At 41.7% G+C, this 16,930-nt stretch overlaps 1 protein-coding gene across 1 annotated transcript in view; it reads left to right on the top strand.

The window, feature by feature from the left end:
* Nucleotides 1–16,930, top strand: part of tex11 (testis expressed 11) — a 330,058-nt gene that overhangs the window by 183,671 nt on the left and 129,457 nt on the right. Inside the window, exons 8-9 of the mRNA XM_059651258.1 lie at nucleotides 5,980–6,075; nucleotides 7,739–7,847. Of these exons, the coding sequence (XP_059507241.1) occupies nucleotides 5,980–6,075; nucleotides 7,739–7,847 (205 nt within the window). The remainder of the gene's footprint in view (nucleotides 1–5,979; nucleotides 6,076–7,738; nucleotides 7,848–16,930) is intronic.

Here is a 16,930-nt window from a genome sequence, read left to right as displayed (position 1 = left end):
TGGTGGTTAATTGTTGGGCTTTTCCTTGAAGTATTTATTGATCAAGGCTTTAACATTTGCAATTTCCCATTATTCTGGCACCTGCCCCAGGTCTATTGAGAAAAAGGTTTTGGCCAGTGCCCCTGCAGTTAACACTGTATATCTTCAGACTCTGGATGCATGACATCCAGTTCTGGTGCCTTGTCAAATTCAAATACTAGCAGTCTATCTAACACTTCTGTCCAATCAATTTTGAGTTTTTCTAGTGTCTGATTTCTCCCTTCTGGCACCATAACTTTGGGAGTATCTCTCTCTGTCTCTGTCTCTCTCTCTCTGTCTCTCTCTCTCTCTTTGGTAAAGACAGGTATAAACATGTAAACACCTCAACCATGCCCCCTACTTCGGTTTGTAAATCTGATTTTTGGGTCCTAATTAATTCCAGTCATCTTGTCACTCCTTTCATATTTATTTGGCTTCAGAGGACTTTGAGACACTTCTTTATGTTAGCTCCGCATCTTTTCTCAGAATGCATTTTGCTTCTCTTATCTGCTTTTCACCTCCCTCTGAACCTTTGATATTCCTGTTGGCTCTTAATTTTATTTTCTACCTTAATCATGTCATAAGCACTCTTTTACTTATCTTGATTTCCATCTTCTTTGTCTTGCAGGGACCTCTGGATTTGTTTGTTCTCCCATTTCCATTTGAGAGAATATTCCCTGACTGCATCTGGACTATCTTCTCTTTTGAAGGCAGCCCATTATTCAGTTATAGTAGGAACTGCAGATGCTGGAGAATCTGAGATAACGAGGTGTAGAGCTGGATGTACACAGCAGGCCAAGCAGCATCAGAGGAGCAGGATGGCTGACGTTTCGGGCCTAGACTCTTCTTCAGAAAACAAGACAAATAAAACTCATGTCACTTGACAATTAGTTAACCAAATATTTCACCTTTTATATACGTTTTAGGAGAGATTCTGAAATATCTAGGCCCGAAACGTCAGCCTTCCTGCTCCTCTGATGCTGCTTGGCCTGCTGTGTACATCCAGCTCTACACCTCGTTATCTCAGATTCTCCAGCATCTGCAGTTCCTACTATAACTGAATAATGGGCTGCCTTCATCCAGCTCTACACCTTGTTATCTCTATTATTCAGTTATTATTTTTCTTGCCAAGTGCTCATTCAAGTCACTTGTGCCCAGCTGTTTTCATGCACCATTGAAGTCTTGTCTCTACGAATTTACTTTATAAATTCTGGATTGTTGCACGTCATTCTCCGCCATCATCCTGAATCTTAGGATGTAATGATCAAAAATGTTTCCCAACAGGCATTTGTTCCACTTGGCCCACTTGTGGCAGCAGGGGTCTGGGTGGAATGCTGTTTGGAGGGTTGATGCAGAATTCATGGGCCAAATGGTCTGTATCTGCAGTGTACGAATTCTGTGATTCTGATCTATGGTTTCCAAGAACCAGTTCTAACAGTGCATCCTTTCTTATTGAATGAAAAGCATACTGCTATAGGAAGCGCTCCTGTATGCAATCAAGGAACACTTGCCTCTTATGGTCCTGCAAGCTATAAGTATCTCAGTATCTGTCTGAGTAATTGAAATCTCCCATTATAATTACTTTGTAATGTTGGCATCATTCTATAATTTCTTGCACATTTGTTCTTCTGTATCCTTTTCACTGGTTAGTAGTTTATAGACTGAACCAAGCAATGTAATTATGCCATTTTTGGTCCTAAGTTCTAGCAATGTTGACTATGTGCTTAAATCCTCTGAGATATCCTCTTTCTCCAGCACTGCAGTGCATTCCTTAGTGCTGTCACTCCTCCTTTCTTTCCTTTTCTATATTTTCAGATTGTCTTGTTCCCCAGAATAGTTAACACCCAGTCTTGGCCTTCCCTTGTTCAGATCTCTGATAGCAACATGATATTGAAATTCAGCATGGCACCGAGTGCCTGTAACTTACCAATCTTAGTTACTGTACACCAAGAATTCACGTACATGCACAGTAACCTTGATTTAGACTTGACTTATTTTCTTTATCTGACTTCACCTACTAACTTGCTCTTTTATAAGCCAGTGGCAGTTGTATCTTAAAGTCTACAGTGAACATCTACTTCCTTTCATTGCTACAAGCCTGGTAAGTCAATTTATAGCCTTCCCAATAACACGAACAAAATGTTCTGTGAGGAACTCATACCACCTCTGTTCATGTGCAACATTGTATAGGTGCCAACTTCCCCAGAGCCAGCCTCAGTTTTCCAGGAGTCTAAAGCCCGCACTCCTGCACCATCTTTTCAGCCATACTTTTGTCTGCTTTATCTTCCTATTTGTGAAGTTGGTGAGAGTACAGAGATAGCACAGTGTAGAGCTGGAGGAACACAGCAGGCCAGGCAGCATCAGAGAAGTAGGAAAGCTGACGTGTTGGGTCAGGAACTTTATTCAGAAATGGGAGCGGGAAAAGGGGGCTCAAATAAATAGAGAGAGAGGAGGGGTGGCCTGGAGAAGGTAGGTGGGATTAGATTAGATTCCCTACAGTGTGGAAACAGGTCCTTCAGCCCAACAAGTCCACAACGCCCCTTGAAGCATCCCACCCAGACCCATCCCCCTATTACCCACACACCCCTGAACACTACGGGCAGTTTTAACATGGCCAATCCACCTAGCCTGCACATCTTTGGACTGTGGGAGGAAACCGGAGCACCTGGAGGAAACCCACGCAGAGACGGGGAGAATGTGCAAACTCCACACAGACAGTCACCTGAGGCTGGAATTGAAACCTGGGTCGCTAGTACTGTGAGACTGCAGTGCCAACCACTGAGCCACCGTGACGGATGGTGATAGGTGAGTGCAGGTAAGCAGTGGTGGGAATTGGTCAGTGAAGTGGGAGGAGTGGATAGGTGGGAGAAAAGATGCATACGTCAAGGAGGTGGAGATAAGAGGGAGTGTTGGTCATGGGCTGATGTTGTGGGTGGGGAGATTTTGAAGCTAGTAAAGTCTGCATTGAGACCATTGTGTTTGTAGGCTCCCAAGGCTGATGATGAGGTGCTGCTTCTCCACTTTCTGAGTGGTGTTGTTGTGACACTGGAGGATGCCCAGGATGGACATGTCGTCCAGGGAGTGAGCTGGGGAGTTGAAGTGGTTCGCGATTGGAAGGTGGTGTTGTTTGTCACGAACCGAGTGCAGATGCTCTCCAAAGCGGTCTCCAAGCTTCTGTTTGGCCTCACCGATGTAGAGGAGGCCACATCACGAGCAGTGGATGCAATAGACCGCATTGGTGGATGTGCAGGTGAACATCTGTCTGATGTGGAAGGTTTTTTTTGGGTCCTGGGATGGAGTTGAGGGTAGTGGTGTCGGGGCAGGTGTGGCACTTCCTGCAGTTGCAGGGAAAGGTGCTGGGGGTGGTGAGGCTAGTGAGGAGTGTGGAGCGGATGAGGGAGTTGCAGAGAGAGCGGTCCCTATGGAAGGCAAGTAGGGGTGGGAGGCAAATATAGCTTTTGTTGTGGGGCCAGATTGCAGGTGGTGGAAGTGGTGGAGAATGATGGGTTGAATCTGGAGGTTAATGGGGCGATACGTGAGGACAAGGGGGATTCTGTCTTTGTTTTTGTTGCAGGGAGGCGATGTGAGGGCTGAGGTGCCGGAAATGCAAGAGTATGACTGGTTTGGAGCGTTTTCAACCACTGGGACGCTCGAGAGTGGAACGCCTCAACTTGGGAGCAGAGGCGGAGGAATTGGGAATAGGGGATCGCATTCTTGAAGGAAGGTGGGTGAGAGGAGGAATGGTCTAGGTTGTGGGAGGTATAGCAGGCCTGGCCTGCTGTGTTCCTCCAGCTCCAAACTGTGTTATCTCTGACTCCAGCATCAGCAGTTCTTACTATCTGTCGATGAGAGTACAAGTTGTGAGGAGTATGCAAAAGGGCTTCAAAGGGCCTTAGGCTGACTGAGTGGACAATAATATAACAGATGCCATATAATGTGGACAAGTGGACAATTGTGAGTTTATCCACTTTTACGCAGAGTATCCCTTAAATGGTGAGAGATTGGAAGGCAATAGGGCTGATTTGTTCCTGTTGAAAACTAATATGCAGGTATTGCAAGTAATTCAGAAGTTAACTGGAATGTTAGCCTTTATTGCAAGAGAATTTAATTACAAGTCATGCTTCGGTTTTGTTGAGCCATTGGTGAGACTGCACCTGAAGTATTATGCGCAGTTTGGGTATCTTTGTCTCGACAAAGATGTACTTGTCATGGAGGAAATGCAGCAAAGGTTATCAGACTCTTCCCTGAGATGTTAAGACTGTCCTAAGAGGAATAATTGAGGAGACAATTGGCACAGTATTCTCTGGAATTTACAAAATGAGAGGCAGTTTCATAGAAACTTATTAAACTCATAAAGAGGTAGGGTCTCGAACCAGGGTATGCATCCATTAAAAGGAGAACCAGTTAGGACTAAGTTGAGGAGTATCTTCACTCAGAGTGTGGAAAATCATTAGATTCTTTACTCCAGAGGGCTGTAGAAGCTTAGCCATTAAGGAAATTCAAGACCAAGAGTGATAGATCTAGTTACTCATGACATCAAGTGATATAGGATGTTTGTGGAAGCACAGCATTAAGGTAGATGATCTAAAATGGCAGATCAGGCTCTTGGGGTTGAATGGGCTGTGCCTGCTCTGATGTTTCTATGTCCCTCATACTTTACTGTTGATATTGATGTTCATAAAATCCTATTGAATAAAGAATCTCAGACTCATGAATATTTGAACTATTTTTTTTCTGGTAATAGAACTAGTTTTTTGGCATTGTAGAATTAGCAAATTATTTCAGAAATGTTAGCACCAAAGTCCTAAGTAGCCTTTGGAAGATAGCTTAGCTTTTGTGAATAACCTACTAATTTCTGCAGCATAAACTGCCATTATTTGAAACATGGAACAAAAAAAGACTGTGGATGCTGGAAATCGGAAACAAAAACAAAAATTATTCGAAAGCCTCTTAACATCTGTGGAGAGAAAGTACAGTTAACTTTTTGGACCCAGTGACCCTTCTTCAGAATTGTCTTGAACATTCATTGGTTTATGAATGGTATTATAAGTTTACTGGATGTTTTAGCACTCCAGAGTATACATTTGTTGAAATGTTGCACTGCTGACAAAACTTTCTTGATAAACAATTCTAGTATTTAGTTTATGTGGCCATTCCTGCATAGTAATCTTTGTGTTTGCAAGCATGAAGCCACCTGGAATATTGTATTAACTGAAATTTCTATAATACTCAAACTGAATTTTGCTTTTTAGAAGTTATTTGCAACCCACTAAGCTGTCTGGAGGACAGAAGCAGCATTTAACATTGAGTGACTGTACTCTTCTCTTTCTTTAAAAGAAAGCTCATCCAAGGTCAGAAACAGCAAGTCAAAGATTGAATTTCCAAAACCCCGATGTCTGAAAATCCATTATTTCACAGAAATTTCTCATCTATGTGTGCACTACACAAATAAGGCAGATATTTCATAATTCCCTAATAACAGCTCTAATTTTCAAATCTGTTTGTGTGAGCATGGAAGTACAGTTCTCAGAGCGATTTGTCCACGTCTTTGAGAGTTTATGTTTGTCTTGACCTTCATTTGTGACATTGATCTGTTTGGTTCTGGTTTTACAGTGGTATGCTGCTGTGCTACGGCCCTTGACTGCTCAGTTGCTTCCCCTTAGTCTTCAAAAACAGAACAACACCTTGTTTCCAGAGTATTGTTGGTTCTTATTAGCTGGCATTATGATTAACCAGTACCATCTGTTCCTGGAGAATGCAGAATAACAAAACTTCTGTACTGGATGAATTTTCACGTGACATGTTAGAGTTTTGCTGAGCCAAATCTTTCTTAATGTCCTTGTGTATTTGTTGTATTGTTATACCATGATTAGTGGCCTGTAAAAGATGATGGTGCAGAGATAGAAAGAACTAGAAGATACTGTCTGGAGGCATTTACAATTGATTGTTGTTCTGTTTTAGGCAAAAGTTTTGCGTTTACTAGCCAATGTTTATCTTGAATGGGACATTAAGCAATACCAGGAGAGAGCTCTCAATGCTGTCATTCTTGCAAATCAAGTAAGACATTTCATGCAGTCCTATAAATATGCAAACTCTGTCACATTAAGTGAAAACATTACTGTAACCTAAGTTTGCTGTCTCTGTTTTTCCGTCTCATATTGTTCTTAGTAATGTGAAAAAGAATTCATCGTTGAATACCTCTATAAAGTCCCATTGTTATATCCCTATTTGTCTCATTCTAAGCATTTTTGGAACAAATGTTCAATTATACTGGACACAAATAGTGTTTCAAAAATGTTAGGTAACTCACTGAGAGGGAGGAACTGAAGGCCTGATAATTTTTGTTTATTCATTCATGAAATGACGGCATCGCTGGCTAGGCAGCATTTATTGCCTAGAGGGCAGTTAAGAGTCAGCCATCCCAGAGTATTTAAGGCAGTTGCCCTAGAAATTTAGATTCATTGGTGGTCATCTTTCAAGATTCTGTATCAGATCCTATGGATCGTGTTGCTATTGTAATCTTACTATGTTTAAAAGGGAGAAGAAAACTGGAAATTATAGATTGGTTGGCCCGATGTTAGTAGTGGGGAACATATTAGAATCCATTATGAAAGATTTAATACCAGAGCACTTGGCACACATGAGTAGTAGGATCTGTCAGAGTCAGCATGGATTTACAAAAGGGAAATTATACTTGAGAAATCTACTTGAACTTTTCGAGGATCTAACTAGTATAATGTGATCTTGTTTCACTTTGGTAGCAAAAGCAGCAAGGCAGATTATAATCTGAAATGCGATAGATTGGGAAGGCAGGATATGCAACAAAACCTGGGTGCCGTTGCACACCAATTGCTGAAAGAAGTATTTAGGTGCAACAGACAGTGAAGAAATAAATGTTGTGTTGCCATTTATAGCAAGGGGATTGTATACAGGAGCATGGATGTCCTTGCTGCAGTTGTACAGAGTCTTGATGAGACCATACTTGGAGTGTTGTGTGCAGTTTTGGCCTTCCTAACTCAGAAAGGCTGCTTTGGTTATGAAGGAAAGCAAGAAAGATTTACCAGACTGAGATTCCTAGGATAGCAGAACTAACATATGAGGAGGGACTAAATCTTAGAACTGTATTGGATTGTAGAAGAATGAAGGGTGCAGTCTCAGAAATCTTTACATTTTAATAGAATTTGAAAGTGTATATACTTGAAATATGTTTCCAATGACTGGCTAATACAGAACCAAGGACACAGTTTAGGGAACAAAGTGTGAAGCTGGATGAACACAGCAGGCCAATGCTGTGTTCATCCAGCTTCACACTTTGTTATCTTGGATTCTCCAGCATCTGCAGTTCCCATTATCTCTGAACACAGCTTAGGGATGTGGGTCGACCATTTAGGACTGAAAAGAGTGGAAAGTTCTTCACCCAGACAACAATGATACTGTGGAATTCTCGGCCAATTCTCTGAATGCAGCTGAGATCAAAACATTAAATGTGTTCAAGAAGGAGTTATAGTTCTGAGCTCCAAAGGGATCAAAGCGTATGGGGAGAAAGCAGGAAAGAGATCTGAGTAGGAAATAAGCAGTGATCATATTGAATGGCACAGTGGGCTCGAAGGACCAAATGGCCAACTCTTAGTTTCTCAGTTCCTACATTTTTGTCTGAACACCATTTAAAATAAAATCTCAGTGTTTTGTGGTAAACAGGTCTAATTGTTTAATTTTACAGGAGAATCCCCATCCAGCTGGACTCTTCTTGAAGATTAAAATCCTTTTGAAAGGTATTTTTCCTGAAACAGCCATTTCTGCAGGTAAGAAACAGAGTTTAGACTGTGTTGGTCACCAGTCAGAAAGTGTTGAAATGCATGATTTAAAAAAAAAGTTTAAAGCAGCAAGATGTCAAAGCACACAACTTAAGTAATGCAGCTAAACAGATGCTAGAACTATCTCTAATCTTATTTAGCTTAAAAGCACAAAATGCAGGAACCCTGAAAATAGGCCAGTCAGTATATTGTTCATTTGATGGCTCAAAGTGTTGTACAGTTTACTGCTGAAGCATTTATTGCCAGTTGACATAGGAAGAGACCAGAAGTCAATCTGTACTGAATTTTAGATTTATTTAAAAAGTGACACATTCAGATATGAAGTTCATAAGTCTAGAACCCAGTGTAATGTCAGTAAACTATTTTTAATATATACTCATTGCACCATCATGGTCTTGTGAGTGCCCCTCACCTTTAGACACATTGTTAATTTAGACCAATAACATTCAGTTCTAGTCTGTATGAACTAATTGGGTATGACATTGGAACTCTGCAGTTCTCTTAGTGAGTATGGCCACACTCATCGTGTCTAAAGAGATTCATGTAATATGCAGTGCAGTTTTGGTTGATGCACAATTGCAGTCTCTGGTAGCTTAGCCTTTGCTTCATAATTGTGATATGAAAGTGGATGAGTTTCCTGTTCTCTGTGATCAAATGAGAAACTTAAAAATGAGGTGATAACGATGATGTGAGGTTGCCTCCAGCAGGAAGTATTACTTGATATGACAATGCTTATTCATGAACTGTACCTGGATATCGTGATATTAAAGAATCCAGCAGACCTGTATTACAAGTAAACATCATACAAAAACATTGTATATTGAACTAATAACTATTTGATTACAGCAGAGGAGCACTTTATTAGTAATTGTCATGCTTGTAGTGATCAAAAATGATGAGGTATGAGCTCGTAATGTCCTTAGGTCACATGCCCTGGTGCAGTTATCATGTCATCCACATGTTTCTTAAAGTTATCCTGAAATACTGTTCACAAGACAGCATACAATAATCCCTTGTTTTCAAAAATTAAAAACGTCCCAAATAGATATACATGTTTGTGCATAAGCATGTGTCAATTTGATTGTTATTCAAACAGCGTTTACAACTAATAGATCAAATTTAAAAATAACACTTTCATGATCTGATAACTGATCTTGACCTGGTGACAGTATACCCATTAGGAAAGGTACACATTGCTCTCTGTTGCACTTGTATTGGCAATTTGAGTGGCTTCCTGCTGGTTGCTGCCACTCACTATCACTATACAATCATCGCTGAATCTTCTTCAGTTTGTTTACGCAGGGTGGGCGTTTTGTGCATTGGCCTGAATTGGCCTCTGTTCCTTTCTTTCTCCTCTGTCTTTGAAGAAACATGTCCTGTGTCTTTTAAATGGTTCGACAATTTGTTTCTGGAGCTGTTTGTTCACACTTGCCTTGTAGGCTAAGATATATAGATATAGCATCCCTACACTGTGGAAATGGGCCCTTCGGCTCAACAAGTCCTCACTGACCCATAGAGCACTCCACCCAGACCCATTCCCATATAAATCCACCTAATCTACACATCCCTGAACACTGTGGGCAATTTTAGCATGACCAGCCCTCCTAGCCTGCACATCTTTGGACTGTGGGAGGAAACCGGAGCACTGGGAGGAAACCCACGCACACACGGGGAGAATGTGCAAACTCCGCACAGACAATCGCCCAAGAGTGGAATCGAACCTGAGCCTGTAGTGCTCTGTGTGCGTGTATGTGTGTGTAAGGGGGGATGACTGTTTTTCATTGTTACTGTTGTAGGAAAATACAGCAATACAATGTGAAAATCTTGCTTTATTGCTTGACAGTTAATGATTATTGAATCAGTAGTATGCACCATGTTAGACCGTATGGATAGTGGAATGATGATGCCTTGAAAATGAATCATGCTGTACAAATGTAATACAGTCCTTTTGAGCTGCTAACAAACAGAGTAGATAAAGGGGAGGCAGTAGACTTAGTTTATTTGAATTTCCAAAAGGCTTTACACATAAGGCTACTCGATAAGATAAGGTTGGGGTAGTATTTTAGTATGCAAAGAGGATTGACTATCTAATAAAAGGCAGAGAGTTGGGTCTCCCATAGGTATCAGTGCTAGGGCAGTTTCATTTGCAGTATATATTAATGACTTGAGTGAGAGAAGTGAATGTATTACTGCCAAGTTTGCAGATGACATGAAAAAGTAAGAAGACAAGTAGTGGGATGACATGGGCTCTATGGATAAATCTAGATAGGTAAAGCAAGTGTGCAAAAATTTGGCAGATGTATTATGTTGTGGGATAGTGTGAGATTATGCATTTTGGCAAGAAGAATAGTATTCAAGTGGAAAATTGGTTGAGTGGCAGGGACCAGAAAATGGGGGTGGTTGCTGATATTGTAGGATGTGACCAGTGGTATCTCACAAGGCTCTATGTTATTCACCTCCTTAATTAACGACTTGGTTAATGATATAGGAAGTTGTATATCTGAACTTGCTGATGACAGAAAGTTAGGCAGCTCACTAGTCAAAGTAGCTGATAGCATGAAATTAAAAAAGGATATTGATAGGCAAAGTGAATGGGTAAAACTATGGCAAGCGTAAGGCTATCCATTTTGACCAAAGAAAGACAGTGCATGTCCCAAGAGAATTAGGGGTTCAGGTACGTTGATCTTTAAAATGCCACAAACAGGTGCAGAAAATATTCAGAAAACTAAATGGAATGTTGCCCTTCCTGTATCTTCCTGAAAGGAAGATGCGCTAGGAACTTTGAGGAAATTGAAGATAGATAAGTCCCCCGGGCCTGATCGGATTTATCCAAGGATTCCATGGGAAGCAAGGAAGAGATTGCAGGGCCTTTGGCAATGATCTTTTTGTCCTCACAGTCCACGGGTATAGTGCCAGAAGATTGGAGAGAGGCAAACGTCATTCCCTTGTTCAGAAAGAGAATAGGGATAGTCCTGGAAATTACAGGCCAGTTAGTCTTACTTCACTGGTGGGCAAATTATTGGAAAGGGCTCTAAGAGATAGGATCTATGATCACTTGGAAAGGCACATTTTGATTCATTATAGTCAGCATGGATTTGTGAGGGATAGATCATGCCTCACAAATTTTATTGAATTCTTCGAATAGGTGTCCAAACGTGTGGATGAAGGTAGAGCAGTGGATGTGGTATACCTGGATTTAAGTAAGGCATTTGATAAGGTTCCCTGTGGTGGCCTCATTCAGAAGGTAAGGAGGCATGGGATAGGGGGAAATGTGGCAGACTGGATTCAGAATTGGCAGACCCTTAGAAGACAAAGGATGGTAGTGGCTGGAAAATACTCAATATTGTGCTTAGTTACAAGTGGTGTACCATAAGGATCTGTCCTGGATCATCTTCTATTTGTGATTTGTGTAAATGATTTGGATGAAGGCGTGGAAGGGTGGATTAGGAAGTTCACGGACAATATGAAAGTGGGTCACGTTGTGGACAGTGCGGAGGGCTGTTTTAGGTTACAAAGGAACATTGATAGAATGCAGAGCTGGGCTGAGAAGTGGCAGATGGAATTTAACCCTAAAAAGTGTGAGGTGATTCAGTTTGGAAGGACAAACTTGAAAGCAGAATATAGGATTAACGTAAAGATTCTTGGCAGTGTGGAGGAGCAGAAGGATCTTGGGGTTCATGTTCATAGTTCCCTGAAAGCTGTCACCCAGGTAGATAGAGTTGTTAAGGCGCATGGTGTGTTAGTTTTCATTAATAGTGGGATCGAGTTCAAGAGCCTTGAAGTTATGCTCCAGCTATACAAAAGCCTGGTTCGACCACATCTGGAGTATTGTGTCTAGTTCTGGACACCTTATTACAGGAAAGATGTGGAAACACTAGAAAAGGTGCAGAGGAGATTTACCAGGATGTTGCCTGGAGTGGAGGGAAGGTCTTAAGAGGAAAGGTTGAGACAGCGAGGGCTTTTCTCTTTAGAACAATGAAGGATGAGAGGTGACTTGATAGAGGTGTACAAAATGATCAGAGATACAGATAGAGTGGACAGCCAGAGGCTTTTTCCGAGGGTGAAGGTAGCTTTATGAGGAGGCCTAGTTTTAAAGTGAGTGGAGGTAGATATCGGAGAGACTTCAGAGGTAGGTTTTTTACTCAGAGAGTGTTAGGGGCGTGGAATGCATTTCCGGAGAGGGTAGTGGAGTCAGCCTCATTAGGGGCATTTAAGCAGCTATTAGATAGGCATATAGATGATGGTAAAAGGTAGGGGTGGAGGTTAGATAGACCTTAGGATTTGGGTAAAAGCTCAGCACAGCATCATGGGCTGAAGGGCCTGTACTATGCTGTACTGTTCTATGTTCTATGACCATAGCTGGAATACAAGAATGCAGAAGTTATGTGCAGTTATACAAAACCCTGGACACTTGGATAACTATAAACAGATTTGGGCACCACAAGAATAGAAATGATACTTAGACTTTAGGAGTTATGATACAAAGAGGAATGACAGTTTAGAAGGTTAAGGGGTGATCTGATTTATATCTTCAAGATTTAACTGGAAAAGACAGGGTAGTTAGACTTTAGGAGTTATGATACAAAGAGGAATGACCGTTTAGAAGGTTAATGGTGATCTGATTTATATCTTCAAGATTTAACTGGAAAAGACAGGGTAGTTAATGTTATGGACAAGACCAAACCCCCTCAAAACATGTCAAGGAGACAACCCTAACTTTTTCTTATTTCAGAGGCAAATGCCAGGCACTGTGTTCTGGATGCAATTTAATTGGACAATCTATCAGCTTGAAGCAAAACACACGTAATTTATACGACAGTTAAAATAGGCTCAATAAAAGAAAAGAACCGGCTTAACTGTAATTCTGTTGAAGTGCTTAACAAAATAATATATATAAACTAGTACTAATTAACAGCTCCAATATAGTAATGTCTCATAAACATACCCTTGGCAAAGGCAAATTCAGTAAAGTAGATTCCCATATGCAATCATAGAACCCCAGCTTTTTGCTGTAATAGAGAAGGAATAAGAAGTTACCCACCCAGTTTCAAGACCCCAGGAACTTCAGAAAGCTAAAACAAAGATCCTGGTCCTGTGGGAGCTTGACGCCACCCATTCAAGTTGCTTCTGTTGTTCTAACTCTAAAATTAAAATAAACTGAAGCCCTCACAAGCTGTTTACTTTTTTGGCTTTCAGCAGGCTGCTCATTGCTTCTGCCTCAACTTTTCTTCATACGTAAAATTGCACCTCTTAAAGCCATTAGAACATAGAACATTACAGTGCAGTATAGGCCCTTTGGCCCTTGATGTTGCACCGACTTGTGAAACCAATCTGAAGCCCATCTAACGTACACTATTCCATTATCACGCATATATTTATCCAACGACCATTTAAATGCCCCTAAGGTTGTCGAGTCTATTACTGTTGCAGGCAGGGCTTTCCATGCCCTTACTACTCTGAGTAAAGAACCTACCTCTGACATCTGTCCTGTATCTATCACCCTTCAATTTAAACCTATCACCCTTCAATTTAAACCTATGTCCCCTCGTGCTATCCATCACTAGCCAAGGAAAAAGGCACTCACTGTCCACCTTATCTAATCTTCTGATCATCTTGTATGTCTCTTATTAAATCATCTCTTAACCTTCTTCTTTCTAAAGAACACAGCCTCAAGCCCCTCAGCTTTTCCACATAAGACCTTCCCTCCATACCAGGCAAGATCCTGGTAAATCTCCTCCGTACCCTTTCCAATCCTTCCTATAATGCGGCGACCAGAACTTTATGCAATACTCTAAGTGCGGCCGCACCAGAGTTTTGTACAACTGCAACATGACCTCATGGCTCCAAAACTCAATCCCTCTACCAATAAAACCTAACACACTGTATGCCGCCTTAACAGCCTGGGTGGCAACTTGCAGGGATCTATGCACATGGACACCGAGATCCCTCTGCTCGTCCACACTACCAAGAATTTTACCATTAGCCCAGTACTCTGTATTCCTGTTACTCCTTCCAGAGTGAATCACCTCACACATTTTCGCATTGAACTCCATTTGTCACCTCTCAGCCCAGCTCTGCAGCTTATCTATGTCCTTGTGTAACCTGCAACATTCTTCCGCACTATCTACAACACTGCCTACAACTCCACCGACTTTAGTGTCATCCGCAACCCATCCTTCTACGCCTATTGTATTGTCACAGTAACGATAAACTATTTCAACTAGTTGGAGATTCTAAAATCAGGGGCAGAGTTGAAAACTTAGGACCGGACCATTCGGGAGAGATGTCAGGAAGTATCTTTGCACAAAAAAGATGGTGGATGTTTGAAACTCTCTTCCACACATGTCAGGAGATACTAGATCAGTTGTTAATTTTAAATCTGAGATAGTTATATTTTTGTTAAGCGAAGGTGTTAAGGGACATGTGTAAAAGGCAGATGTATGGAGTTGGCCATATAGTAGCCATGATTTCATTAAGTGGCAGAATACGCTCAAGGGGCTGAATGGCCTACTCATATTTCTGTAACTCTTGGGAGTCTTCTGTCATGGTGTCAGTGGTGGAGAGAGTTAATGTTTATGGATGTATTGCTAATCAAGTGGTTGCTTTGACCTGGATGGTGTCGATCTTCTTGGTTGTAGATGGAGATGCACTCATTAAGACGAGTAGTGAGTATAGCATTCTTCTTTTGACTTGTGTGTTATGTGAAGACAGGCTTTGGGAAGTCAGGATGAGAGTTACTTTGTGTAAGATTCCTAGCCTGTAATCTGCTCTCAAAGCCCTTGTATTTGTTTGTTTAATCCAGTTCAGTTTCTGGTCAGTGGTAACCCTAGGACATTGACAGTAGTTAATTCAGTGCTGATAATGACATTGAAAGTCAATGGACAATGGTTAGATTCTCTCCTGTTAGAGAGAATCATTGCCTAGCACCTAAATGGCTCAAATGTTGTCCAAATGTCACTCCAAACCTGCATATTGCCCATGTCTTGTAACATTTGAACATTGACTGCATCAGTATTTAAGGAGTCTCAGATACAAGCGTTGAAATGTTGTGCAAACAACTCTGCTTCTGACCTTATGATGGAGGAAAGATCAGAAGCAGCTGCGGATGGTTGGCCCTAGGAATGTACTCTGAGAAACACCTGCAGAGACATCCTGGAGCTAAGATGACTGACCTCCAATAACCAAAACCATCTTCTTTTGTGACTACTATGATTACCATAAACTGAAAGTTTTCCCTCTAATTCCCATTGATTATACTTCTGCTGAGGCTCCTTAATGCTACACTTCCTCAAATTGATATCAAGATCAGTAATTCCCTTTTCACCTGTGGCTTTCAGCTCTTTCATCTGTGTTTAAAACCAGTGCTGTAATGAGTTTGCAATGAGAGGCCGTGCCAGACCCTAAACTGAGTGTCATTGAACAGATTATTGCTTAGCAGGTGCTGCTTGCTCATGATCAAGGGGAGACTGAAGGGACAGTAATTAGGTTTGGCCAACCTTTTGTGCATGGGACATGCATGGGCAATTTTGTACATTGACACCTGGTGTTAGTGTTAAAGTGCTGGAGTTGTACTGGCACAGCGGTAAATCTCGACCCCTGGCGGGGTCTCTCGATTCAGTGCTCAGTCAATGAACACTCTCAGTCGGTCTGGCTGTTTAAGACTTTACTCTTTATTTCTTCAATCGGCTGGGTACAGATCATCTGGAAAACACAGACGTTGAGCACTTCTGTATTCCTCGGAGGAGCTGCACACAGAACTTAATACAAAGACGTATTTATATTTTTCTTAAAGCAGGGTACATGGCGTGATCGCATAGTGTATTCAAACAATTACCAATCAATACACGATATTATTTCATTGACAGTTACATAATCCAATAGTATTAACAGGTAAACAACTTATGTCACAATGTTTAGATTACTTTTTGTCTCGCCATATAGCACCATAATATTTGCTACTGAAGGTCAGCTGGAATGGTTAGTACTGCATTATCTTATCAGAGTTCCCAGGCTAAAAGAGCAGCTTTAGCAGAATTTACAGCTCCCAGACTAGAAGCCATTTTGTTGCTAACTTGCACCGAGAAGCCATCTTGTGCCTGTATCCAAGTTTCAGATTCTCACTTCCCCACTTTGGTCATTCCATGACCACAACATAGGGCGGGAGAGCAAAGATTAGGTCAGTCCAAGCAGATGGACGCCACAGCCTGCCAAAACTGCTGTGCCTCCAAGGAGGAGGATGGTTAATCTACAACTAAGGTAGCTTCTACTTTTAACAGTAATGACTCATGCTGATCCCCCATGTGACTGGGGTCCTCCCAGACTGCACAAAATTGTGCGCTAATGGTTTGGGCCACTATCTTCCTACGGGTACGTTCTTGATGGGTCATTGGACAGTAATGGTCCGATAGTACCAATGGCAAAGAGGATTGGAAGGTTTGGGGTGGCTGTTGTGTATACCCCATTAAGGAGGAACACAAAGCCTTTCTTAGCTTGATAGCATTTGACCTCCTGATTATTTTTCTGCGTGAATTGTTTGTACCGCCAGTTCTCTGGCTGGCTGGAGTCTCTGCCTGATCCCACCAGTTGGTATGTATCAAATGGATACATCCAGGTGGCTGAACTGACATGTGTCCAATTACATTGACAACAAATAAACTGTCTACAGGCTGTTATGTTAAGATATCTTTGTTCATTGCAAGTGCACGTAAACAGGCCTTGGTTCACTTGGCAGTGTTGGCGGGAGCACTGCATCTGCACACAGGAGGTGTCATTGGGGACTAGAGTGTATATGCACCCCCATCCGTGTCCTGAAAAGCAAAGCGGGTAACTTAGCGGGTTCGAACACTGGGGGACTGTGTCCTGTTTAAGTTTATCAGTGCTACACATCTCCCGTGAATACTTAACAATAAAATGTGAGGCTGGATGAACACAGCAGGCCCAGCAGCATCTCAGGAGCACAAAAGCTGATGTTTCGGGCCTAGACCCTTCATCTCTCATGAAGGGTCTAGGCCCGAAACATCAGCTTTTGTGCTCCTGAGATGCTGCTGGGCCTGCTGTGTTCATCCAGCCCCACATTTTATTGTCTTGGATTCTCCAGC

Source organism: Stegostoma tigrinum, chromosome 15 (genome assembly GCF_030684315.1).
Source record: "Stegostoma tigrinum isolate sSteTig4 chromosome 15, sSteTig4.hap1, whole genome shotgun sequence".
Classification (NCBI taxonomy): domain Eukaryota; kingdom Metazoa; phylum Chordata; class Chondrichthyes; order Orectolobiformes; family Stegostomatidae; genus Stegostoma; species Stegostoma tigrinum.
Note: the sequence above shows the minus strand (reverse complement) of the source record. Positions and strands in the feature narration are given on the sequence as shown.